The 26719-nt window shown below is 39.3% G+C and overlaps 2 protein-coding genes across 5 annotated transcripts in view; both read left to right on the forward strand.

The window, feature by feature from the left end:
• The first annotated feature begins 442 nt into the window (after positions 1–442).
• On the forward strand, positions 443–18711 carry GAS2L3 (growth arrest specific 2 like 3). 4 transcript variants are annotated; one of them, XR_005258819.1, is made up of 11 exons: positions 443–569; positions 1887–1933; positions 2881–3049; positions 3440–3558; positions 4258–4399; positions 6944–7007; positions 7710–7848; positions 8663–8770; positions 9476–10670; positions 14398–14630; positions 18503–18711. XR_005258819.1 is itself a non-coding variant. In XM_038152979.1 (11 exons), exons 2-10 carry the CDS (start codon positions 1916–1918, stop codon positions 14466–14468), a joined length of 2025 nt encoding a protein of 674 aa, XP_038008907.1. In that variant the 5' UTR covers positions 443–569; positions 1887–1915; the 3' UTR covers positions 14469–14496; positions 18503–18711. The 4 variants fall into 4 exon arrangements, 3 of the variants coding, with proteins under 3 accessions (XP_038008907.1, XP_038008908.1, XP_038008906.1); XM_038152979.1 differs by having other exon boundaries at positions 14398–14496; XM_038152980.1 differs by lacking the exon at positions 18503–18711 and having other exon boundaries at positions 14398–15943.
• A 3243-nt stretch (positions 18712–21954) lies between these two features.
• ANO4 (anoctamin 4) overlaps positions 21955–26719 on the forward strand; it is a 210754-nt gene continuing 205989 nt past the window's right edge. Inside the window, exon 1 of the mRNA XM_038152973.1 lies at positions 21955–22084. Coding sequence (XP_038008901.1) covers positions 22024–22084 — 61 coding nt within the window. The 5' untranslated portion in view covers positions 21955–22023. The remainder of the gene's footprint in view (positions 22085–26719) is intronic.

The following is a 26719-nucleotide window of genomic DNA, read 5'->3' on the forward strand; positions in this document are numbered from 1 at the left end:
CAAGACTAGTTTTTGTCAGGCATGCCACAAAACTGCAGATGCTGAGGATTCCTGTGATAGCTGCAGTGTGAATATTTTGCTTTGTTCATGTTTTGAGTGCTCCCTGTGAATTAGGCTGTCTTTTGTTTTCCCTTGGCAGTTAATATGCTAGAGCTTTTGTTAGCCTATATGGAACTCCTTATTTTAATGAGACCAGCTTCTTTGCTGGCTGTTCTGCTGTTGTTTTTTTTTTTTTAATCAATGAAGCCTCTTATTGAGCTTCTCTTAGGACAATAGCTTTCTTATGCCAAAGGAAAACGTATTCCCCTGGACAAAGCTGTGGGAAGCATAACATGCTCATTAGTAATGCTTGGTATATACCCTTCCCTTCCCTTGTTCATTCATAGAAGGAAAAATTACATCAAGGAGAGGATGTCTCTTTCTTTTTTTTTTCCTTCCTTAGAAATAAAAGAGAGGGGAAAGATATCACTGGAGTGTCTCTGATAAGGTCTGAGAAGTGCTAGCAGTTCTGGTACAAGGAAGTGTCTTCACCTGAAACCAAACTGGTTGCTCATTTGCCAGTCGTAGAGGTAAGTTGTTTGAAATGCCTGATACATGTGGTCCCACATAGTCTATGGGGTTTAAGGCAGTGGGAAGGAGCAAGGGGAGAAAATGACACCATTCTGCTTTCTGTGTAGGATGAAAGGGTGAGAATTTTTACTTTTGTGTTTTCTGTGGTGGCCTGTGCAGTCTTTTATCATAGGAAGACCAGCTTGTGCAGTAGAGAAGATGCCATCTACATACAAAGCCTAAATATCTGGGACAGGAGAGGAAAAATACTTAATTTCAAATGAAAACAGATGAGTTAAAAATGTCTGATAATGTCTGCAATCTGGTTTTCAGATAAAATTTTATTGCAGCTATTGAGTAACAGAGCAAGTAAGTTGTTTTTAACAGATTTCAAGACTCAGACAGGAACTTATTGACATTGTAAAATACCACTGGAAAATTATTATGGAGAAATACCCTTTGTACACATGCATGCAGCTAACCTGGCAACGCTGCACATCTTTAGACCTGGATCCTCCAGGGAAAGACTTACTAATCCTTAGCACAGTGTAGAGCTTGCGCTGGATTTGCCCATGGCTAAAAGTATTGCTGGAAAATACAGTGTTGGCTTCAGGAGAGAAAGCATTGACTGGATTGTCTCCAAAGTTTCCTTAATGTTCGTTTTGCCAGGGATTTGTACTGATAACTGTGTTGCTGCAAAAGTTCGCAGCATTCTGTTGAAAACTCAGTGCATGCATGCTGCCTGCAAAGTCACAATCACAACAGAGATTTGTAAAAACATTGATTTCTCTCATGTGTCTATGCTAGAACTTGATGATCTTTAAGATCCCTTCCAACCCATGCCGTTTTATGATTCTGTAAGAGAAAATCTTATTTGTCAAAATTATTTCTTTAAGGTTTTCATGATATTCCAAGTATTTAATGTAAACTCAGGATGCATATATCTGTCTGCGCACATGTACGAGATACACTTGTGGTAACTTGTAAGGAAAAATCAGAGCCAACAGTGTTAAATCCAAGAGTGGTTTGAAGTATATGCATTACTCTTTGACAAAATAAATGTCATACCACTCCTAAAAATCTTGCCAACTTTGGAGCATTGTTTATGCATACTTTTTATACTTTTGCTGTAATAACTGCACTTTTATCTAAGGGCAGAGAACTGAAGCTGACTGAATGCTGGATCAAAACTTTAGCTATTAAGATATTTTCCTCTTTCCCTTTCCCTTCCTATTAGACTCCGTCTTATTTTTCCAAAACAGCACTGATGGGTTTTTCCTCAGGATTTTCGTGAAAGCAGTAGAGACTGTAATAAAAATCTCTTATTTTTTCCCCAGGAGGAGAAACTAATGTAAAGCAAGTGACCATGCAGAATGCAGTTCAGGTAAATGCCTTTTGAAGTTTTGAAATCCTGTATATATGTATAATACTTTTTAATACAAAAGTCTACCCTGAAGCAGACAAAATACTAGATTCCTCAGTTACCTCTGATATAAAAAAAAAAAAAAGTAGTAGTTTTCCCCTTTTATAAGGAGCAATGTGACAAGGATAACCCACTGTTATTATCAGATAGGTGACCCATTCGCTTCTTAGTGCTGTTAGCTAAGAAGGTTTTGAAGTCAAAGCCTGAGATTATTGAAAAATTTCCATCATGGTTAAGAAGTGGATTTTTAATAACCTTATATTCTAGTTAATCACTTAAGTATAAATAAATATATTTCACATACACACTGAACTGAAGGAAAATAGTTAAGAATACTAGAAAGATTCTGTCCTTGGAAATTTTTCTTCACAAAATTTCAGTGTGGTCCTTTTCCTGAAGTGTAAGTTGTCTCTCATTTACATGATACACAAATCTGAAGAGAAATGCTAAGTATTTGTGTTCAAGAAATGTATTGTGCCCTTGCATGGGAATATTTCCTGTTTTAATGCTATAATTTTAAATTATTTAAGCACAAAATGCCTTTGAAATGTTTAAGAAATCAGTAATCTGTAGTAAACTCTGGTGATTTGCAGATTTCATGACTTAAAATGTGCTAAGTTAAAAAAAACCCAAAGCATTCAATGCATGTTGACTTTTTTCTGATTCAGGAAAGTATGTAATTTTAAATGCAAGGGAGTCAAGAGAAGGAATGCAGTGGTATATTGATGCAGGAGTTTCTAACAAGAGCAGAACCATTTGATTGCTCTGTTGGTTTGCTCCATCTGTTGAAGGGGAAGTGAACACTCTTTGAATAATAGTTCTTCAGTCTAATTCAGAAGCGCAGGTTTTTGTCATCTGACTGCAAATATTGGAGCCTCCTGTCTTCAGCTTACTGGAGTCTTCTGCAGGTGTGGTTTGGAGATGAGCTTCCCTTGAGTCCCAGAAGTCCTCTGACTCCGAGGCACGGGCCGGGTCTGGCAGACGTGTGCCTCTATGACCAATGGATCTCTGTGCGGCACGAAGCCACTTTGGTGCCTATGCAAGAAGATCTCTCCATTTGGCTGTCTGGCTTGCTGGGTGAGCTTAAAAATAAATCACTCTCTCATGAATTTCAAAGCACTTCCAACATTCTAGTCAGCACTGACGTGTAATGTCTATAGTACTATTAAGAGCTGGTGTATTTGCGTTTCAATGGCTGGGAGAATTGCATTAAAATGCATGCTTTGATTTCAGTTTTATTAGCTGTCACCTCTTAAGGGTTGCCCAATTAATAATTCTGATTTATATTTATGAATCTTGTTAGTCTAATTAAAATCTAATTAAACTAATATTTTATTTTATTTTACTTATATATTTATTCTATTTTTCAGTCTTTAACACTGGAATGCTGTTTGAGTTGTCTCTCAGTTCATATGAAACTTCTTTATCTTCTGTGGAGTAACTGTAATATTGATCTTTTTTTTTAAGGAATGGAAGTCAAAGCAGAACAACTGCTAGAAGAACTCGATAATGGGGTGCTGCTTTGTCAATTGATTGATGTTCTTCAAAACACAGTTAAAAAATGTTGTAGCACAAATAACTTAAGGGTGAGTTGTATTATGATTTTTTAAATACAAAGTCCTAAATTTCAAGTAGTAGTTACAGGGAAAGCAGGTTAGTGAGGCTTCCCAAAGAAGTGTTTTGTATGCTGTGTATCCAGAAACTGATTAACAACAAAGTGGCTTTATAGATGGATAAGCTCATCCAATAAATTGCTTGCTTTGTTAATCACATCCTAAGGTCTTTACTAGGTTTTTGGTTTGATTTCAGTAGAAATCTTGCCAGAGGAAGATCTAGTCCAAGTCTGGAGTTTGTTCCCCTGACACCAGTGTGGGTTGTTACTAAGATATGGCACTTGGTGGTATGTTTTATGCCAGAAAATGGTGCTGAACTCGGGTGTACAGGTCAGCCATAAAAGTATCCAGGCCTGGAGATGGGTTTCAGTGGTTCCATTGAGAGGCAGTGCTTAGCTGAAATGTGTATCTCAAGCAAGTCTCTGTTACTTTGGAGTACAAAGGCTGCAGAGCTAAGGACTGTTCACTCAGTGACTACTCACAATGATAAAGTAGAATGCCTTCTATATTAGTGTAGCTTTTTTTATGGAATACATAGTGAGGCGAACACAAAATAGTTACAACTGTTTCTGTACTCTGAATTTAGGGTGTATTTTCCTTTGCAAAAATGCTTTGAAATCTGTTGGCAATGTTGATGTGTACAATGTACTTTTTGTTTTCTTCCCTTGCCAGAATTTTCCTATGAGAAAAGTTCCATGTAAGAAGGATGCTCCGTCAGGATCTTTTTTTGCCAGAGATAATACAGCCAACTTTCTTAACTGGTGTAGAGCCATTGGAGTTGATGAGACATACCTCTTTGAATCTGAAGGCTTAGGTAGCTCTCTCTTTTGTAAGATTTGCTTTGATCTCTGTGTGAATCACTACCTGGTCAGGGAGATGCGTTGTTATAGACTTTTGAACTTTTTCTCTTGGCTCTGCATATGTCATGCAAGCTCTTATTTATTTTAAGGCAGTGTCTAAGTACAAGCATTGAAAAATCAGTTCAATGACTAATGTAACTTGCGTGATGCTTTTCCAAACTTCTGAAAGTTACTGTGTGGGATGAAGTGGGGACTGAGAGCTGTGCAACAAAATACCGTGTTTTTCTTCAGTAAAAAGAACCACTGAGAAATAGGAGAAAAGTGTGGTTTCACTTTCTGTGTGTGGGAAGACCACAGGGCCATGGAGTCAACTCACAATAAGATCCTTTATTTGGTATTACAGCTCATTCTTTTTGCAAAAATCCCTCAGAATAATACATTCAAGATGGTTAAATTTGGTAACAGCATCAGGGCATTGTGTCTGAAGTGGCAACAGCCTGTTGGTAATTAATATTTACTTCAGGACACAACATTACTCTAAACCATTTGTATTTTCCCATTTAGTAAGATAGTTATAAAAATAAATGTTACCAACTATGAGTATGCCTGCCCCAGTGCACAACTGGTGCTGTATAGCATCCTCTAGACTGGTATGATGGAAGGAAATTTTTTTGACTGCCAGTTAAGAGGATTGTACTTTCATCACATAATAAATAAGGAAATGCTCTTGTACCTGCTATTATGTCAGTAAAAATTAATTAATACAAAACTTTCTATGGTGAGCCAAATTCTGTTTTTTGTTGCTTGGCTTTTTTTTTAGTAAGCAAAATATCTGCCTGTCAGCAGACTAGCAAAAAACTGAGAACTATCTTTGATTTCAGTAATTGTATGAAATTGTCATAATATTTACTGTATTTTGAAGTCTTTGTTCCATTAATGCTATTAATTAGCATTAATGCTAATTAAATGCTGTTTATATAGTGGCTGGACTGCCCATGCATCTCTAGCAGATAAGTCATCTTTTAAAACAGTTGAGAAAACTCCATCATTTACATGTTTCATTTTGATTAACTAGTGAGTGTATCTTTTTTCAGTGCCAGGAAATACAGATGAGTAGAACTGAGTTACAAGAATATTTTAATTTTCTTTTGGTTCCTTGTATGAATTGTATTACTTAAACATGTTAGTTCCTGTAAGTGGACAGGTAACTAGAACCTGTTTAGCTTCCCTGTGATAAGCAGACATGATTTCCTAGTGCTGTGGCTTTCACTCATTGCAAAGTGTTTTGAAGTCTGTAACTCTTGACGCAAACTTGCTCTGTGGCATAAATATCTTCTGTGAGCCTTTTTGGCAGTTGCAATGAGCAGACTTGCAGCCTCCTAGATGCAACATTCTTTCCACTGATGTTCTTCATCAGACTTTCAAGCCATTCTTCATGAATGAAACAGGGGAAGGATAAGTTGACAATTGTCTTTTTCCCATCAGGGTCATATAGAAGCACCCCCTGTAAAGTGTAGATGACTGGGAAGGAAATAAATCAAGAGGCTCCTGAGACAGCAGAAAGGAAGAGTAGGCATTGTGGGGTGCCCTTTGACATCAAGCCAAAACAAATGTCTTGATATTTGCTAGGGATGTATTTGGATCTTTCCCTTTTGGACTCAAGCAAATTAAAACACTTTTTGTTACAGCTGGCAAATACACACTAACACTCATATGCACATACACTAAAAAAACCCATTAATTGGCCTCTAAAAGTAGCTTTTAGGTTATGGCTTTGTCAACTTTCTATTCTAGATTTACCCTTCATAATTGGATCTTTTAAAAAGCAGACTTGAAAACTGGAGTAGATGATGTAAACAAGAAAATCAGACTTCATACTTTGGGAAACACTTTTAAAGCCAAGGCATTTAAATATCAAATTGATATCAGTAGGATGTTGCATTTCATCTGTAAATATAGAGCTGGAACTTTTGAAGTAGTGATAAGAAAAGATCTGTTGCTTACTGAACTGGTAACAGTCACCCTGGTTGTTCTCTCCCAGCTGAGGTTTAAAACCACTCCAGCTCTGTAGCCATCCACTTGTCAGCTAGGGCCCCTGCAGTGTATCTTCCTGTGAATGGTAACCTCCAGAGTGCATGTACCTAGCTGTGTCTGTAGGCCTGAGCATGAGCAGATGGGTGTATTTTCCTTTTTGTCATTGTTAAGTGCTCTTCATCTTTAAGACTGTGATATTGCATTTGGGAGTAGGGAATGGGAAGTGTTCATGTCTCTTTCTTTCCTGTTCTCATCAAGAAAGAAGATTAATAAACATATTTCTCTTAGAAGGAAGAGTGGTTTCAGGAGTGCCAGGATAGGTTTAAAGATTTTATGAAATAGAAAATTAGAGTTGTAAAGCATGTAGTGCTTTGTCAATGATAATGTACCTTGCGTCTGGGTGGGATGATGGGAAATTTATAGTCATGGATACCTCATCTTCCCTTCTCTTGGCTGCACCTAATTGCATAGGCCTCCTGCAATAAATATGAACTATAACTCCTCTTTATTCTCTTCCCTTTTAGTGTTGCACAAAGATCCAAGACAAGTGTATCTTTGTCTGCTGGAAATTGGGCGTATTGTATCCGGGTACGTGATCCACACATGCTCCCAACAAGAAATTGAAGGACACATCCTACTAAGCAAAAGCTAGGACAAAGATAGGACATTATTTGCAGCTGTTAAGTGCAATGCAGTGGATGTTAATTCTGGGCAAAAAGTAAAGAGTAGCTTTTCTTTTTTTTCTTTTTAAAGAAAAGCTTTTCTAGGATTTCATCAGACAATATGAATGGTTTTTCAAATATTTATCAGACTTGGAGAGGTGCTGTTTCATGCTGGTTTCTACAGCTGTATGTTTAAGTTATACGTTCATCTTATAGATAATGTGTACCTCCTGGAAGAACTCGCTGAGCATTAAATATGATTTTAAGGATTTAAATTTTTCAGCTTTTTGGAAGGTATCTCTTTATTATCTAAATGTAGACTTAATTTATTTCTAGTGCAGAACTGGAAGCTTTAAGATAGTCTATCTGAATTGAATGTGACCTCAACTGTGTAGTTTTGGCAGTATTTTTGCTGCATCCTCTGGTAACATCAAGACGACCTGAGGAAGGGCTTCTCAGAAACTCACAGATGCTCCTTTTCTTTGGATTATCAAGGCCATTACTCCTCTGAGGGATTCATATGTCCTTGTCTGTCAAGGCGCTTAGAATTTTTCATGTTTATTATCAATAGTTTATTTTTGTTTTCTTTAGTAAATTAGTAATTAAACACTCTGCTTTGGTATTTGAGGTATGGAGTTGAACCTCCTGTACTTGTAAAACTAGAGAAGGAAATTGAGCTAGAAGAAACTCTGCTGAAGACCTCTGGGCCACCATCACCTCTTAGCACACCAAAGTTGTGTTGTCACCATGGGGAGCTACACGAGGCAGTAAGTGCTACTTGCTTAGTGTGATACGGGCTTTAAATTAAACTCTTATTTTTGAACTTGTATGATCTGTCTCAGTAAGGACAGGCTGGTTTTCATCTAATATGTGTGAGCCTCCTCAAACAGAAGGGTATGCACCTCTTTTTATCAATTTGTTTTGTTTTGAAAATGTGACTAAAATGCTGTTCTATATGTTTTGGACTGTATAGAACCTACATTGATTTCCTTTCTTCTCTTCCTTTTCCTTGCTTCTTTGAGTATAAGAAATGCTCTCATTCAATTTTTCTATGACTGCAATGAATGTTGCTCTTCAATTTGATCTTTTCATAAAACTTCATCAGATGTTAAAGCAGGCTTTGATGAAAGTCTTTTGAAAGAAGATTTTTAGATCAAGCCTCTGTAGCTGTACCAATTGAATATGTATCCAGAAAAGGAAATTATTTGTACAGCTTGTAAACTGGTCCAGAGGAAATTATGAACAATTTTCCTATTCTGCTTAAAAATTCGTTTGTTTTAAAGGTCCTCTGTGTTGTAATGTAAAAATTCTGTTTCTTTGGAAATGTCAGCCACTAGATCCTTACTTTCTCTAAAATTCACTATTTCTTGGCAATAGTCTCACCTTTCCAATTTGTTGCATTTCTAAGTGGCTCTTAGAGGCAGATCTTCTCTAACCCAGCTTTTATTTGGGGACTCCCTTTCCCCTTTTTTCACTTGTTTCCTTCTTGGGTCTTCCATCTTAAAAGAAGATTAACTCAATAGATGGTTAAACCTGTGCTTCTGTCAAAATACTAACAAATACTTTCAATTTAATAACTAGGTAAAACATATAGCAGAAGATCCTCCCTGCAGTTGTTCTCATCGATTTTCAATTGAATACTTGTCAGAGGGACGTTATAGGCTGGGAGATAAAATACTCTTCATACGAGTAAGTAGTTTTTTAGAACTCAAATTTATATTTATTTTGGAGAGAGAAATGCTTTTAAGTGAAATATCTCATTTTTTGGAGTTGTTTTAGAATTACAGAATTATTTAGGTTGGGACAACTTGACATTCAATCCCTTATTCTAAATAGGTGTAATTACTCCATTCTTTAGATCTTTGATCCACAAACATTGATTTTAAAACCACACTAAACTAAGATAATGTTTCTCTGCGGTGTCTCTAAAATTTCAGTAATGACTTGCAACATAAAGAAGTATAATGGCATAGAATATCCTGAGAATGTTGCTTGTTCAAAACCTGGATTCTTGGGCTTTATAATTTGTGGGGTTGTTGAGTACTCTTGTTAGCAATCATAAGAGTTTGTGTTGCAAGGACATAATTTAAATTAAACCCATGCCCAGAAATCTGTATACTAAACAAAGATTCTTACAGAATGGTTAAATGCCTTCTGTAAAGATGTTTCCATTATTTCCTGACACGGAATTATTACCTGTGCAGGAGAAGCTATCTAATAAAATAATTGGGAAGCAAAAACCTTGTTTATCACATAATTTCTATTTTGAAATGTTTCTCTGTAAGAAAGGAAGTGCTATTTTTAGTCAATTTCAATAGATGGTAATGTAAGATGAAGAAAAATAAAACAAGAATTTCTCTTGTTCTACTCCCACCCCCTCTTCCCCATTCTCAGATGCTACATGGCAAGCACGTGATGGTACGTGTTGGTGGAGGCTGGGACACTCTTCAAGGTTTTCTGCTCAAATATGATCCATGCCGAGTGCTCCAGTTTGCAACTCTGGAACAAAAAATCCTGGCATTTCAGAAAGGGGTCACCAGTGACAGTGTCCCCAGCTTGTCAGCTAGAAATCAGGAGCCTCCTCTTATGAATCCAATGTCAGCTGTCAATATGTTTCAAAAGCAGCCATCAAAACCTCCTGCGCCTATTTTAGGTCTTGGGGCCAGTGCTAAGAAGGCTTTAGCTAAACATCCTCAGTCCCCTGCCCTAGCATCACCAAGAGTGCCAGTGACCCCATCTTCCGCTGCAAAGTCATCAACAGTAAGGTCCAAATTACAAGGCTCCTCAGCAACAGGTGTGCATTCTCCTTTCAAACCATTAGCTGGCACCTCAAAGAAGCTGGAGTCTCCTGCATGCAACTCACCAGCTTCTGCTCCTTCACAGCCTGGAAGCAAAAGTTCTTCACGTGCAGGAACAAGAACGGCTCCTGCTCCTTCTGAAACGTTGCGCAAACGTATTCGGTCCCCTGATGCTACCAAGGGGAAATTTGCCCTGCCTCGGGGCTCCCCAGCACCAGCACTCCATTGTGCCCTCTCACCCTCTAAAAAACAACCATCTCTTTTGTCTGGGACAGCTGGAACAACCACTTCAAAACAGAAGTGTGTCCCTGCTAAATGCAGACCTGTACCTGTCACTAAAACCAAGGTGAATTCAGCTGCTCCCAGGGCTGCTCGGCTGCCGGTTACAAATCTGTGCACTGTTGCCAAGTTTGCACATTCTCAGCAACTCCTTGCAAAACCTCCTGCAAATGATATTCAGATCTCAGGTGCTGGGTCTCAGAATCCTCGGAGAGCCCCACAAACAACTTCTCACCTGGCAAGGAACTTGAAAGCTGCTTCTGAGCTGAAACTTTCTGCTTCTGCACCTTCCCTTACCATTAGCAAAGCATCAAAGTCACCACCTCCATTGTTACCTACAAGCAAAAATGTGTCATCAGCTGGCAGCAAGCAGCCAAATGCTAGTAATCCCCCTCAGGTTGGACCCTCTTTATCCAAATCTGCTGAACGCACACCTTTGTCCGTTGTACGGCTTCCTCAAACTTCAGCCAAAGCAGCAGTGACCAAAAAGCCAGCACAGCCTTCCACAAAAGGTCAGCATTCAACCAAAAACTTGCAAACAAACAAAAGCTTGGCCCCAGCAGCCAAGAAGCCACTCCCAAAGGAGCAGGCATATAACAAAGGAACACCCGGTGCATCAAAAGTTCCTCCTATGAAGAGCAGGCAAGATGATCACTATTTTGTTATGACAGGGACTAAAAAGCCCAGAAAGTAAACTAATTTGTTACTTTCTGTCAAAGTCCCTGTTCAAAAGAACCTCTTGTAACTGCTACACCGAGGACAAGGAAAAAAGCTAAATAACACTACATTTAATATGAAATATTAGGTATAACCTGTCTTTTGCTGCCTAACTTACTGTAAGATCTATATTTACTTTGCGGTTTAGAAACTTCTATTTGGATATGTTTAGAAGTGAGCTTACTTGCTGCGTGGCACTGTGGAATGGCAAATATCCTTGATCTGCTGCAAAAAAGTGTGGGAGAAGAAAGGGGAATTAAGGCTGATGCTTTTGCAGCAGAACTCTGATGGTTCTGGCACATCTGCATTGAGGTGTGTGGCAAGCAACAGAGCTGTGCACAAGCTGTAAGATTTCTAATACCTCAAACAAAACTGTGGGTTTTGTTCACTGATATCCCAGAACCCAAATCTAGGTCACATGTTTTGGAAAGAGAAGAATTTTCTAGTCCTGTTTAGATTTGACAGATGCTGTTATCAGTGTTCATTGTGCCCTCCCCATATGCCTTAAAGTGGATTCAGCTCGCTTGGAAGTGGAGCTTGGTTTGGTTTAAATTGGACACCGAATCATGGCCTTGGTTGCTCACTTTCATTGTGCCTTAGCCTCTCAAATTCAGAACAAAACTCTCCAGTGAGCAATAATACCTTTAAAACTCAGGGCAGATAACCTTGCTTAGTCCATGTTCAAATCTGACTAGCTTTCCTAGAAAGCTCTTGCTGCATGGAGAGATGCTTCTGAGTTCTAGGGAACATACTTTCCCCTGGGCTGGAGTCCCACACCAGCTCCTAGTCCTGGGCTGGAGCCCCACAACAGCTCCTGCTGCAGCAACACTGAGCTGCAAGCAGTGACCTGTTCTAGCAGAGCCTTACTGCTCTGCAGGAGTGGCCTTTGCATGTAAGACTGAATTGCTAAATACTTTTCTCAGTGCTACGGGTTAATTTTTGTTGGCACTCAACTCTGCAGTGGCCTTTCTTGTTTTATTTATGGAGACCTCTTTACTGGCTCTCCTCTATCTGGAGATGAGAAGTAGTTTCCCAAAGAGGAATACAGTCTGCATTTGCCTTTAAACATATTCATGTGCCAGAAAGCTATGCACTGTTTACACCCAACTCCTGAAGTCTTTCAGTGGGTTAAACATCTGTGGTGCTCAACACCTTTATGCTTGAGAAGGGAGCTTCATGGTAGATTGAAAACTACTGTCTTTGGGAGCAGTGCTGTTTGGGTATGTTGGGGTTAATGAACAGTTGTCCCTCCAGACTCTGAGGAGCTCTGAAGGTCTTTGAAGACACGCTGATGGTTTCCACAGACCATCACTTCTGCCCTCCATTCCCAGTCTGTTTATGGGCAGGAGTGAATGCCACTGCCATAAAGGCTCCTGGATGGTGGAACAGGGAAGTCTTTTCAAAAGGAGAAGAGTTCCATGAAATATGTAGTTTCTGTTGTTAAGGGGTTTTATTTTGGTTGTTTTTGGGTTTTTTTTAGTAAGCAAACATCATACACTGAGTTCTCATGCAATGTGGCAGAGTCATAGAGCTGCTTTTCTGAGCACCTTGTTAGCTTATTTTATTTAATTTATGATTATATTTATGCATATCTACTGTACAATACTGCTCACAACCTGCTGGGAGTAAGCAGCAGATGCCAGTATCTAAACTGTAGGAGGAAAACAGATCTGTTTTGGTAACGTGGACACAAGTTCCACAGGATCCTGTACAAAGTTGTATGTTTGGGGAAGGCCTTGGGCTTGCTTGTTTTATATGTACGCTGTTCAAAGCCACTGCTACAGTGTTAGGCAGAGTATTGACTATAGTGTTTTCCTGTCAGGTTTGATAAATCTGGCACATGGTTTCATATGCTGAAAGCATTTTACAGTAGATGACTTGCTTTTTATTTTTGGGCTTCCAAATGGTGAGTTGTATGTGATATATCTTACGCAGGTTAATAGCTGACTTCTTGGGGTTTTCTTTCAGTAATGGGTCTGGAAGAGATGGAGTTAACTTTCTTCATAGCATCCCATCTGGGGCTGTGTCTTAGATTTAAAATCTAAACCCATGTTGATAGCATGGTGTTGTTTGGGCTGTTGCTGAACAACCCTTCCAAGCTCAAGTCTTTCTTTTTCCTGCTCTGCCCCCATGGAGAGTAGGCAGGAGATTGGGAGTGACATGGCTGGGAACTGGCCAACCTGAACTGGCCAAAGGGCTATTCCATATCATAAATCATCACCTCAGCAATAAAAAGAAGGAAGAGGTGGAGAAAGAAGGCCATGCAGGTTGTGTGGCTTCTAAGGTGATTGTTTGCCAGCTGGCTGGGCATCAGTCTGTCTGTGGGAGTAGTGAAGGATTGCTTTTGCATCACTTGGTGGTTTACTTTTCGTATCTTTTCTTTATTCATTAAACTCTTTATCCCAGCCAGTGAGTTTTACTTTTGCTGCTCTTCTCTCCTTATCTTGCTGGGGGTGGAGGAGAGATAAGGGGAGTGAGGGGAGTGCACAGGCACTAGGCTGCTGAGTGGGGTCAACCCACAGCACCTTTTAAACCATTTACAAGGTTCTTAGCATCAATTTAAACATTGAGGCGCAACTTCAACATCTGCCTTTCTGAACTACAGAGAAAATGAAACAAATGGCTTCATCTTTGTGATATATGATGTCATGTAATAAACTGAATTTTAAAGTTCAAAATTGAAATAAAAATGCATAAACTGTTACAGTTGAAACCTTAATCAGCTAAAGTTACACATGGATAGACTTGGTTTGGTTTTATTATAAAAATAGTGTATTCCAGCATGATCCAACTTCTGTGGAAATTGTAGTTGCCATCTGCATTGTCATGTAACATGAGGTGAGCCAACAATAAAGTGTAACAAAGTACCTCCTAATGGAAATACATACTATTTTTGCAATGTTTGTTGCCAAATAGCAAGTCTAATCTTCAGTTCAAATTATCTTTCCCTCACAAAAGGTAATATAAAGCAAGAATCTGACCGAATTCTCCGTATTATGTTGATGTCCTCTGTATGAGTACTTATTTAAAATAAACCAACTCTGCACCTTTTTATGTGCACACATGTTTCTTCTCCTGACATCTTTTTGCAGGGAGGGAAAAAGAATGCATTTCAGAAGGCTCATGTTTTCCCTCTGCCACCACATAAATAGTAGATTCCATCTCTGGCATAAATAGCTGTGTCTAATCCATTGCTTTGTTTGAAGTTCAAGACATTTTTACTCTGACCCTGTTGTCAGTGTGACTAATTGTGTGGAACACGCATCCTCATCTAGGAATGACCCTAAGTAGTTTCAGATATACCAGAAAGCTGTGTTTGCAGCTCTGCTTGAAATATAAAGCACCTGTGTGCCATATTTTCCCTACTTATATCTTGTCAACAAAAGATCCATCTCTGTGTCTGTTGCCATTAATGACAGAAATTTAATTAGTTTTGTGGGTTGGAGAATTGGGTGTTCTACTGGAACTACCTAATTAACTTTTTTCCCCTTCCCTATTCTATTTTTTTAAAACTCTTTTAAGGCCTGCCTTTATCTGCTGTTCCAAAGTGTCTTCAGTTCCTGGCAGTCTGGTGCTGGTGTCTAATCACATAGACTTACCCTTCCACTTCAGCTGTGTCTAGTAAGTGCAAGTGGCATCTACCATCCGTGTTCCTACAGGACCAAGCTCTGCCTAGGTGTTAGTTGCAGCTGTTTTTTAAGAGATGTTGGTACAGCTGGCCAATAAAATGTAAAGGCAGTCCAAGATTTTCTCAGGTAAGTATCCTAACCCTATTTTATATATCCTAATAATATCTATCTATCTTTGGTAAATTTCAGGGCAGTTTTCCTTCTGAAACTTGAAGCACCCATAACTTTGAACATCAAGCTATGCAACTCCTTTTCTTTTTCCCTCAGGGAAACTGAAATCTGTTTGTTAGCTGAGTGAGTTCTGTGGGGTCATCTGGTGTCTGTTAATTTTATAGAGACTACTCTGACAATGTAAAGCCCTTAACTTCTCTAGAAATGCAGAGGCAAAACTTTTTTCTTTGATTCAAATAAAATCTTTAGATAGCAAAATACAGACTTGGCATGAAATAAGGAGTGCAAGAGACATTTAATTCTATAGGACCCTTTCATTTCATGCAAGTACATTCTTGAAAACCTCCTTTTCATTATTTTCTTTGAAAGTCAAGATTGAAGATCGCTTCCATAGTAAAAGTTTTGAAAAATAAATTGTCTGAAACGTAAATAAGTTCAACACTTACATCTTTCAGACATTTTAATAAAAAATAAAACATTAAAATATTTGAGAGGTGAGATCTGTTTACAGTTCAGATCTAGCTAGCCATCAATCCATTAACTGAGAAATGAACTTTCAGGTGTGTCGCCTGCTGGGAGTGCCAGCAGTGGATGGCTTTCTGCTTGGGGAGGGGTACTGATGTCTAAAGCAATGCTATTATGGCATTTTGTGTGAAGTATTTTGTTCCAGGTGGAAGAAAAACCTTACAGGATGGGAGCAGCTGGCCATTTCTCCAAAGAATGTAGCTAGGCAGAAAGTATTGACAGATTTGTTGTGCTAGGAGTTTTTAGAAGGTAAGATTGCAGCATAGAACTTTGATGTAATTTGGCCTTTAGTGCTGAGTCAGAAAGTACTGTGCAGAGCTGAGGTCCTACTAAAGAAAACCAAACTTGCATGCTTCCTCAAACATCCTGTTAGGATATTCACTCAGGAAAAGTGGAATACATTAGTGTTTGTCAAAATACTCAGACAGGGCACCCCATAAGAACCATGCTAAAGTTAGTTACATGCATCTTTACAGTGAAAGCATATACTTTACCTCTTGCATTTTGAAATAAAAGTAATTGTTGAAATTCAGGTTGAGAATCTTCTAATTTGCTGAACTTTTATATCAGCATTATTATTATTTACTTTTCTGAAGCACTGCTGCTGTAACAAAAAGTGCCTTGTTGCAGAACCTATATTCCCAGAAGAACAGAAATAATTACCGTGATGTGTCATCCTGATGAACAATATGCTGCTTCACAGCTTTTTTTTCCTTTTTGCTGAATACAGTGCTCTATAGACACTTGTGAAATAAAACTATAATAAATTGCTTTTACTGTGTACACATTGCAGCATTGACCCTTGAAGTACTGTGCTGTTATTTATTGCTGCAGTCAAAGAAAAGAGCAGCAGACTGAGTTTATTTAAAAATCAAACTAAATATCTTTGTCTGGGTCTATAGCCTTGGAATTAAGCTCCTGTATAATACATTCGATTTGGGAGGTTTTTCTAACTACACAATTGTATAGTCTGGATTTTAAAACACTCTTAGCTGTAGTAGGATATTTTGTTAGGTCAAATTACTTACAAATTTATCCATGGAGAAGCATTTTTGGTGATGTATGTGACAATGGCCATAAGAATGTCTGCTAGATTATGCATGGCCTTAATTGTTTAATGGAAAATATTGAGAAGTTTATTTGTGATTTCCTTCATAAAACCCCATGAGTTTCCCCGAGACTTTGGTCCTTAACTCACAGTCCATTTATACTGGTGTGTAAAAGTAACATATTAGGTCTGTGAAGTCAAACATTCACAGGTTAGAGAAAGCTGTAATTCAGATGGGTAAGTGCAATTGTTTCACTAGCATCTATGCAGCACTTGGAGTACTTGGAGCACTTGTGCTGAGCTCTGGGGCCTCAGGAAAAAAGGACATGAACCTGTTGGAGCAAGTCCAAAGAAGGGCCATGATGATGATCACAGGGGCTTGAGTGCCTCTCCTATGAAGACATGCTCAGAGCGTTGGGATTGTTCAGCCTGGAGGAAAGAAGGCTCTGGGGAGAACTCATTTCAGCCTTTCAGGACCTGAAAAGGGCCTTTTTATGGGGGCGTGTGGTGAGTGAGAGGATAAGGGGTAATGACATTAAACTGGAAGAAGGTAGGTTTAGATTGGATGTTAGGAAGGAATTCTTCATTATAAGAGTGGTGAGGCGCCGGTTGCTCAGAGAAGTTGTGGTTGCTTCATCTGTGGAAGTGTTCAAGGCCAGGCTGAATGGAGCTTAGAGCTACCTGGTCTAATGGAAGGTGTCCCTGCCTGTGACAGGGGCATTGGAGCTAGATGGTCTTGAAGGTGCATTCTAACCCAAACCATTCTATGATTCTATCATTTTGACACAGATGTCCATTATCAATTATGATTTCATCAGAATGCTGTTTAACTCAGCCTGTGGAAGGGACAGCTGGTCCTGCATAGGCAGTTGGTCAGTATTGGGGGATTCTCTCTACATCAGTGTGCTGCCCTTTGGCTTATTTTTTAGCCTGTGCTGAAGACAGTGAATCATTGTCATATGGGTATTTGCAGGATCTCATCCCAGCACCTGAATGTTTCTTGAGGCTTATCTCCTTAAAATTGAGGAAAGTCAGGGCACAAAGTCACTGAGATTAAAGTATCCATTCAGTTGAGTTGATTAACTTGCATTTCAAAGTAGTTAGTGTGATAGTGTGGTGATACAGTGGACTGAATAACTTCAAAATTTCAGGTGACTTGTCTTTATATCTTGGGAGTACTTAGCAGCATTGCAAATTTGGGTAATGGGCTTAAGTCATACACTTATAACAAGAAAGTAAAGTAGCTCTTTGTGAAACAGTGAGCTTATCTCAGTTGTCTAATATCATGCAGGGAGATAGAAAGAAAAAAGAGGACATATAAATCTTGTTCATAGAGAGAGAAATTTTTCACCTGAAGCAAGAGAAAATCATATAACTTTCCTGTATTCCTTTACCATGTTCATCTACCTGTCCCAAGGATGCAGAACCAATCTTCAAGAATTTACAGCTCATCTCATTTTAAATGCATGTAAAGGATCTGAGTTCAGGAGCTACAAGCAATTCTGACCAAATTACTTCTGTCATTTCCTAAACTTATAATATCTGCCTCCAAAATTATTTGACCATTTTGTATGTTGAAGAAGACAGTCTGTAGAATGAAACTAAAAGTCTCTGTTCCACAAGGTCTGGACCACACTGTAGGTATCATTGGACTAAATTAATGGCACAGGTCCATTCCAATTTAGCTATTCTACTCCATGTCACTGCCACAAGTGCTCCTGTTCAAATCGAGCAAAAATAGGTGCTTGTACTAGTGAAAGATACAGCTAGGTTCAAACAGTGTTTGAGTTATTCATCTGGGTTTGGGCTATAACCTAACAGTATAATGCCAAAGGTGAAGGAAAGAAAACAATGAAGAAAGACTAACTGCATACAACATACAGCTGATGCTTCACTACCATTTTTTATTATTCATCTTCTTAGCCAGTCACTACCAACTTGGTCAACAAACTTCTTGTGAACATTTGAATGGAAACAGGTGCTTGGAGAACTGGAATTTGTGAGAGATTATCGCTCTTGCTGTGACTGTCCAAAGGCTTTGTGTGATTGATTTTCCAAGAATTTGGTTGAGATGGTTTTGTAAAGCTTTAAAGAAAGCACATAAGCTTAATTTAGGTCTTTTACTGCTTCCTCCTCCCTCAATAAGGAAATTATATTAAGCAGTCATGAAGTCATACCTATGTTCTCAAAAACCTTTGCTGAAGTTTCTACAACAGCATTGTTCAGGCCTTGCCTTCTCCCTCTTCACCCCCAGATCTCCAGTCACAACCTACAACCACTTCAACCACATAATGGGACAGGCAGCACTGTCACACTTGGAAGATTAAAAAGCTTTATTTATGTCCTAAAAATAAAGAAATTTTGACCAAGAACAATCTGGTGACTAGGTGACTGCCAGTGGGTTGGATGATGGGGGTGTTGCCTTTGGAGTGCTGGATGCTTCAGTAAGATGATCTCTCTGAAGCAAAGTTTGCAGGTGAGCTCATTCTTGTTCTCAGCTCAGCTTTTTACTTCTCTGCAAATGCTCTTCTTGGAAAATTCTCATCACCAAATGTTCTAATAGAAATGAATTATGGTAGTGTTTGGCTTAGTTTGCCTTTCCCTTGACATGCTGATAAACACAAAGGAGTTTTTTAAAACCAAATTAGAAATGTGTGTTTTGGAAAATACCGCAGTGTCTTTAAAAACAGTGAAGTGGTATTGTGACAATAAAGCATTTGGTTTCAGCTGAACAAGTATTGCTCTCTATAAAATCTGATTCTGCATAGACTGATAAAAATTCAAGGGCATGTGCTGTTACATTGCCTGAGTCTTCACAGATTTCTGCAGTTCATAAAGTATAAGCCAAACATGAGATGTAATGATGTCTTTCAAAGCAAAGTGAGTGCAGTGTTTTAAGAGGAGCTGGATATGTAGTGGTATTTTGAGAGGCTCTTTGGAAGGCAACAAGGCTCAGGCTCTCCGTCTGCATGCTTTATTTCTATACAGCAGGAACTCTCAAGCTGTACCCAGACCAATGGGATCCTTAGGCTAAACTCAAGCCCAAGAATTTGCAAAAATGTATCTTTATGAGCAACCTCATAAAATGCAGTAAAAACCTGTGCTTGCCATTCAATTCAACAAATGAAATTCAGTGATAACAAATGAGAGTTTGTTAAACTGAAAGCAGCTATTTTTGTACTTGTTTTTTGCTCATTATCCTGTTCCAAGAACTAGAAAACAATCCTTTGATTTTTTAACAATGAAAACTGCTTACGACTTAGTTATTTAGGGCTAAACAATGAAATAACAGAACAGAAATATGTGTTTTAAAACAGAAGTAAAAACATTAAGAGTATTTGTGTGGCTGTATGCTGAAGTCAGGAGTGAGCTCAGAAAAGGAAAATAATCATTCAAATTTGTTGAAGTTTTCAGTAAAACTACATTACCCAGTGACAATGAAAACTAAGCTTCTCCGTTTGCTACCTATCTAATTGTTCATTTTATTCTGACAAAGCTGAGTGGCACCTGCTGGAGCCCACTGCATTCAGAACATGTTCCCGTTGCAGAGGAGCAAGGTTACCCTACATTCCAACATCAGCATCTGCAAAGGTGGGGCAGACATACCTCAGTCTTCTAGGCCTTTGGAGGCAACAGGGACTCTGGAGCTTGTGGAGGTCTGTGCAAGACAGGAAATTGGTAAAAGTTACAGAGCTGAGGAGAGGATTTGTTCTACTCTGCATGATGGGAAGGCTTTACTCAGTCTGCTTTTCTTGCAGAGCAGAGGTCTCTCTTTAAAGGCTTAACTTGTACTTCTGTCACTTGTATCTTGTGCAAGCAAACCCTGCTGTGGAATTCAAAGCCCCTCTGTGTCTCTGAGCATGGACACTTTCAGGCAAAGGGGAGACCAAGGGCGCCAAGTCTCTTGGTTCAAGACCTTTTGGTGAATGATGACGTTAGGTTACATATTTCAGGCAGCTCGCACTCTGCACCTCAGTCTTCACCCTGTTGACTGAATGTTTGACTTAGAAAGAGACATTCATAACTTGCATCTAATGCACAGTGAGGTTTTCAAAATAGATTATGATTGATGCTCTTAATTATTTTTCTGTCAAGGTCTATAGCAAACTCTGCGTTATCCATTTGTCAGCACTTGCAACAAAGCTGTTTTCTGAACAGAATTCTCCTTATCAGATATGAAAACTTGGTTAAATGGAGAGGACTGGGGGAACTTCATGCTGCTGTGAAGTCTGATCCTTCATTCTCCACTTCCATAGTAAAAATTAAAGCTTTTAGGATTTATTTAACTTTTATTCAGCTGGAATATGACAGTTACTGATGGGAAGAGAAGCTGTTAAGCTCAGACTTCTTCCTGTGTAGGCTGTAGAATGCAGCAAGCCAGTCTCTTCTTGAGCTACTTGTCTTTTCATTAAAATGCCAATATATGCCACCAGTATGTATTTTTAAAAAATTAAATTAATAATTACTTAAAATGTTATAGTGCACTACTGGGACAACTCATAACTCCTCCTCTTGAGTCATCTAGGTTCCACACTCTTAATGCTTTCTGCTAGAGTTTGGCATTTAGTGCCTTTCATCAAGCTTTTTCAGGAAAGATGTTTATAGTCACTGTTCTCCTGGGCTTTTTCTGCAGTGGGGATTTTTAATCATGTTGCAGTCCCTAGCGTAAATATAAATTATTGTTGTGAATTAAATCTGTTTCCCATGCAGTTTGCTCCAACTCTCTCCAGCCTCTCTGCTATGGTATGTCTAAAGCAGTGATTAGCAGTGCTCCTATCTCATTTTGTGTAGCTAAACAGATGACTAAAGAAAAAATCCATCTTGTCAACCACCCCACTGATGAAGTGGACATCCATAGCAGTGTATTTTACTGCACTAATGTGAAAAGTCGCAGCAAGGGATCTCGATCAAATTGAAGTTATCTGACAGATAAGCAGTCTGAGGTGATTAGCTGTAAGATCAAGGCTTTTGATAGTGACATAGATCCTTCTGTGTGTAAGCAAAGCAAAAGTCTTTCTTGTTGTTCTCTTTTAGGTATTTCCAAAACTGTTATTTGCACTCCTTTCACAGGAAGCAGTCTCAAAATCCTTAGGTAAGAAGACAAGGAAACCCCGTGTGGCTTTTAGCGCTGTGTGAGTTCTGGCTCTGCCAGGTGTTCTAGCCACTGCTCTGCAGTGAGACAGGCGGAAGCAACAGCTTGTCCTTAATCATTTATTATTTTTGCCTTGACCTGTAGAGAGCCAGGGTGATGTCCATCAGCTGCCTATGATTGGCAGTCTGTCCTGATCTTGATTCCCCTGTGTAGGGGAAGACAAGCTGTGGTCGTGGAGGTTAGTACTGCTCTTTCCCACAGAAGTAGACAACACACTTGTGGAATTGACTCCCCAGAATAAACTCTTAAGTGCTTGTTGAATCCAGAAAAAAATGGAAGTAGGCTGAATGACAAAATGGATACAGTGGGTCACGGTTTATGTTTCCTATTTCAGGAAAATAATTTAGCCAGCTAAATTAGGTAGCTCATATCCTTGGGCTGTATTGTTACTTAATGGTAAATAAGAATAAATTTCTTATCAAGAATTATTCGCAGACTAGACTTTTGATCTTACTACAGATTACTCCAGTTTATACTTCTCTCTTCATTTATGGGAGAAACTTATGGAGGCTCCTCTCCTAAAGCAGCTAAGTGAAGCTAAGCAGTGAGAATACGCCCTTCTGCTGTACGACACGGTCTGCTGTGCACCTTTTCTGTGCTTGAGTGCAAATCTCTGTCCTTGGATGTGTATCTACAGTCTTGACATGAACCAAAGGAAATTACTCGCATGTCAGCAGATGCAAGGTGAGTACACATTCCACATACTACTTTCATGTATATGTGTTTTTATTTTCCACTAAAAGTTAATATAAATATCGGTTCTTGTTGAATCCAGATATGATTAACATAATTACAGCCATGGAAGTTCTGGCTCACCCTTGGCAGCCTATCTCCTCCAAGGAGAGGCAGCTAAAGGATAACTCCCTTTCTACAAAGAGGAAAGGAAATAGTGATTGCTAAGATGTAAAATAATTTAGTCATGTCAAATCCCTGTTAATATAACATGCTCTTTGCATTTGATTCTGTGTTAGCCAGTCAACCAGCTGACACGAGTATTTGAAACGTGGACAAGGAGAGGTTAAGCTGAAAAGTTTGAATTGGGGCATATGTAGATAACAAAAAGCTAAAAGCTGTTTTTCTGCTTAACCTAAACTTTGAAAAAATCCCACGTATGCACTTTCAGTTTTATGCTGTGTGTGAATGTCAAATATGCTTAGTTGGAACAGAATTTCTTGAAAGTAATTATTGTTGTCCCACTTGGCTAAATCTACCTATAAACATACCAGAAGTATGCAAAACTAGAAAATGCTGATATAAACTTAATAGTTTGGGTGGGTGGGGTTATTTGAGAACTAGTACTCTTAGTCTGTTCCTGCGAATTTTTTTGCCATGTTAGCTATATGTCATCTCTTCCTAATATGTGTATTTTAAGTAGAAAGAAATTAATAAAATGGTTTATCCAGAACAGGTTATTTCAAAAAAAAGAAGCAAAATTTGTGAATGAGACATCTCAATCTTTTAACCTCTTTGAAGGGTCAGAGAATTTGGAGAACCTCTTCCAGAACAGTTAGCCATATGCAGTATTTCAGGCTGGATAAGCAAACCGAGCAGGTGGTAACGTTAGCTCTGATGCCAGTATTGGTCCTGTCTCCCTTCTGCCCTCCTCTTCACTGCACTGCAGAGCTTTTAATCAGATTCCTGGGCTAAAAAGAGCAGTGAATACAACTGGGTGAGTTTCACCCTAGGAGAAAAGGGGCGTCCTGCTTTGCCTCCCTAGCATGGTGAAGCATTTCAGGTTACTGATGCAGGGGTTAAGTGGGATGGTCTGGGAGCTTCAGGAGTTTCCAGCAAGTTGCATGCTGGCCACCCACAGTGTAAGCTTTTGGAGGAAAGTATCAGGGGGTATGACTCAGGTGGCCACAGTCTGCCTCCCATGGCATTGGTGAAGGAGAGGAGCTGGCTGGCTGCTGACCTGCAGTAAACCTCAGGCCCAGATAATCTGTTGGGCTTTCTGCCTCCTGCTCTGAACAGGAGCAGGTGAGGTGGAACAGGATCTCAGGTGGAAATGTAGCAGTAAAACTTTCCACTGAAGTCTCTTAGACTTGGATTTGTTTTGTTACAGTGTGTATATTCCTCTCCATATAAACACTTCCTTTTAACGTCCAATCTTTTGTGCCGATGTACTTGGCCCATCTTGGCCCATCCTGCAGCAGCCTCCTTTCTCTATGCAAGGGCTGTGTCTGGTTTTACCACCACAGCTCAGGGAGGGTTTAGCAGCAAAAAGGAGTTAAGTGAACAAATATATGTGTGTTTTTGCAAATGTTTTTGTGCCTTTTTCTGTTCCCACCTCCCTGAGGGAGACTGTTTCCCTATGGAGAAGCCTGACTGGAGCAGCAGCCAAGTGAAAGAACAGCAACTCCTGCTCCACTTCAGCTGCAGGAGGGGAAAGGTGTGTCTGATTGTGAAGATCAGGATTAGCTGGAGAAGTGGGAGAAGAGAGGAGAGGAGGGAGGGGAAAAGAAAAAAAAAAAAAACAACCAAACCAAACCCCAAGCCTTTGAATGGCAAGCCTGCACTTCTAACATGTGGCCAGCATGTGCCATACAGGCTTCAGGAGGCAGCAGGAGCACAGGTGAGCAGCACTGGCTGGGCAGCAGCAGAAAGAAGAATCCTAACAGGATGGGGGATTCCAGCACCCCAGGAAACAGGGGAGGTCTGGAGGTGCACAGGCCAGGACAGACAGTCTGCTGGCACTCTGCAGCAAACTCAGCCTGGAGCCCAGGTAGGGCAAATGCACGGACCATGCAAGGTATGTTATATTTGTATATTTGTATCTCTCTTAGTTTTGGCTTGTTACGTTACAAGGCAGAAGCAGCAGTTTACTGAGTTATGTGCTTGCTGTATAGCATTGCTGCATTTATGGGGTAAGAGGAGCATTAGGGGAATATTTTTTGAGTATTACTGCTTCAGGAGGATATACAAAAGGTTTTTGGGGAGAATTTTTGAGTGTGGTGTTGTCTGTGAGAGAACAAGGCTGGGGGCAATCCAGCAAAGAGAAAACTCGGAGATGCAAATCCACCACTTCAGAGAAAACTGCAGAGAGAAAGGGAAACCTGTTTAACAGTGGAACAAGTGCATAAAAAGTGGATGCCTGACAGGAAAACCTGGGGGATGAGAGTAGCCAGGTTTGTATCCATGTTTAAGCTTTAAGGTTTGCTCTTCAGGGCATTGCCTCTGCAATGCTCTGAGGGACTATCAAGCCCCCTTCAGTCCTCTTCACTTGGAAAAATTATTCCAAGGTATACAATTTAATTTCTGTATTGCTAATAGAGGGTGCATGTGTTTGTTTCTCTGCAAAGCACATCCAAACACCTGGGAATGGCATTAAGCTTGTGCCTGGAACATTGTCTGTGGATTCACAGTTGTCCTCTTGTTTTCAACCTCGATTCTATTAGGCTGCTAAAGAGTTTCCTGCAGCACATCTCAGGCAACCCTTTCCCTGCCTTGATGTTGTGAAGTTCTGTTTAGAGCTATATACTGCTTTCCTTTGCTGTTATAAGATTGAAAGTTTTGGTACAACTTAAAAGGTGTGTAACTGCCACAAAAGTCTCTTTTTTGGATCCTTCTGGTTCAGCTGCTGGTTTGCTGTCAGTTGAAAAAACAGGCAGAAACATCCTGTGCATGGATCATGCAATTATACACATTATTGCTGCAGGGCTAGCCAACATTCCTTGCCTTTTGCAATGATCTCTGGTGTTGCACTCCCCTTGAAAGACATGTCTTTTAACTATGACAACTTTTTCAAGTGGCTTTTTTTTTGTTCTGAGTTGAAAATTTTCAGGGTTTTTTTCCCCCTTCAAAAAAAAACCAACCAAACAAACAACCAAAGCAAATTGAAACTAAAATTTTCTGCAAACAGAACCGTCATGGCTTTGCAATTCAAAAAATTTGAAACTACTGCATTCACTTCTCATACATACACTTTCATGATTTCATGAATATGTGTGTGTTTATATACACTTTCATATCCAGGTACACATATATATTATTGGTACATATATATGCATTCTCTATGTGTTGTTTTAATTAGACATTTATTTTAAGGTGGCTACTAGAAGTGCTTATGGTGAAAGCTGTTCCTAACTGATGTAACTAATGAGATTAAACACAGCCAAAACCTTGAATAGCTTGTATTCACTCAAGAGTGCTGAGTTGTTCTATTTATGAACTTTTTATAGTCTAGCTTAGTTTTTCAGCATAAGATTCTGTGTGTAACATGCTTACAGCTGCAGCATATGCTCTATTACAGATAAAAATGAAGATTAGGCTGATGATTTTAGGATAGGCAAAGTGGCTTTGCAGTGGTGAATGGATAAATAAGACAACTAGAAGTCTCTTTCATGTGATGTATCTGAGTTGTTGTTTGCGCTTTGTTTTTTTTCCTCAGAAATGATCAATTCCATGTACTTGCAAATGAGTTTGTGGAATGACTCTTTATTTGTAAAAGTGAAAATCAATGTTTACAGGAAAGTATACTGGACAAAGGAATGAGTGCAAGGGTATTAAAAAAATCTGAACATAAATCTTTATGGATATATTCATTAATATAGCAACAGTTAAAAACAGCCATAAATTTCATCTGCCACGTACACAGATATATTTTAATGCTCCCATTTTCCTGAGCCTTCATGATAATGCAGTCAAGCACTATGGGATGATCATAGTCTTTAGTCTGTGGGTATCTGTATTAACATAAACCCAAGTTACAACTATGAAAGCTGAATAAAACCTGTGTCCTTTTACGTTAGCCAGGCAAAGCTCCATGTTCAGTGAAATTGATGGTCTCAAATGTGCTGAATGTTTGCAAGAGAAATAGAACAATATATTGGCAGCTAACTCCCTAGAAAATGCATCAATTTATGTCTAAGAAAACCCATGAGCCAAAATTTTGTATTAAAAAAAGATGAAAGTAGGGAGGATGATGGAGCTTTTCTGTTAAATGCGATGTCAATTGCAGTACTGGCTAGTATTGAACATTATTTTACTACAGTTCACGGAACTTTTTGCAGTGACACTGAGCTCTTACTCTGGAGTGGACACACTTGAATGTCCTTGATGTATGGGTCTGCCTGTCTAGTGGGAAACTCAAATAGCTCTGAGGACACACACACACTTATTTAAAGGGGATTATTTCCTAACTCCCAGAGGCTCCTCTTCTGAGACAACTGATAGATAATCTGTGCTCTTTTGTTCCATTTTAAGGGATCTACCATTAGACAACTGCTGCTCTTCAGGTGCTTAGGTTGATGCTTAGTTACAGTAAGTGACAGAAATGTGGTTAGAGCAACTGCAATGACTTGCATTAGATACTCTCATATT

This window comes from Motacilla alba, chromosome 1A (assembly GCF_015832195.1).
Source record: "Motacilla alba alba isolate MOTALB_02 chromosome 1A, Motacilla_alba_V1.0_pri, whole genome shotgun sequence".
In the NCBI taxonomy this organism is placed as follows: Eukaryota; Metazoa; Chordata; class Aves; order Passeriformes; family Motacillidae; genus Motacilla; species Motacilla alba.

What these genes read in the sequence shown, in the direction of transcription:
- GAS2L3 (XM_038152978.1), top strand. An exon ending in CTTTGAATCTGAAGGCTTAG is followed by an intron (nt 4,400 to 6,943) that starts GTAGCTCTCTCT and finishes CTTCCCTTTTAG; the next exon opens with TGTTGCACAAAGATCCAAGA. An exon ending in ATAAAATACTCTTCATACGA is followed by an intron (nt 8,771 to 9,475) that starts GTAAGTAGTTTT and finishes CCCCATTCTCAG; the next exon opens with ATGCTACATGGCAAGCACGT.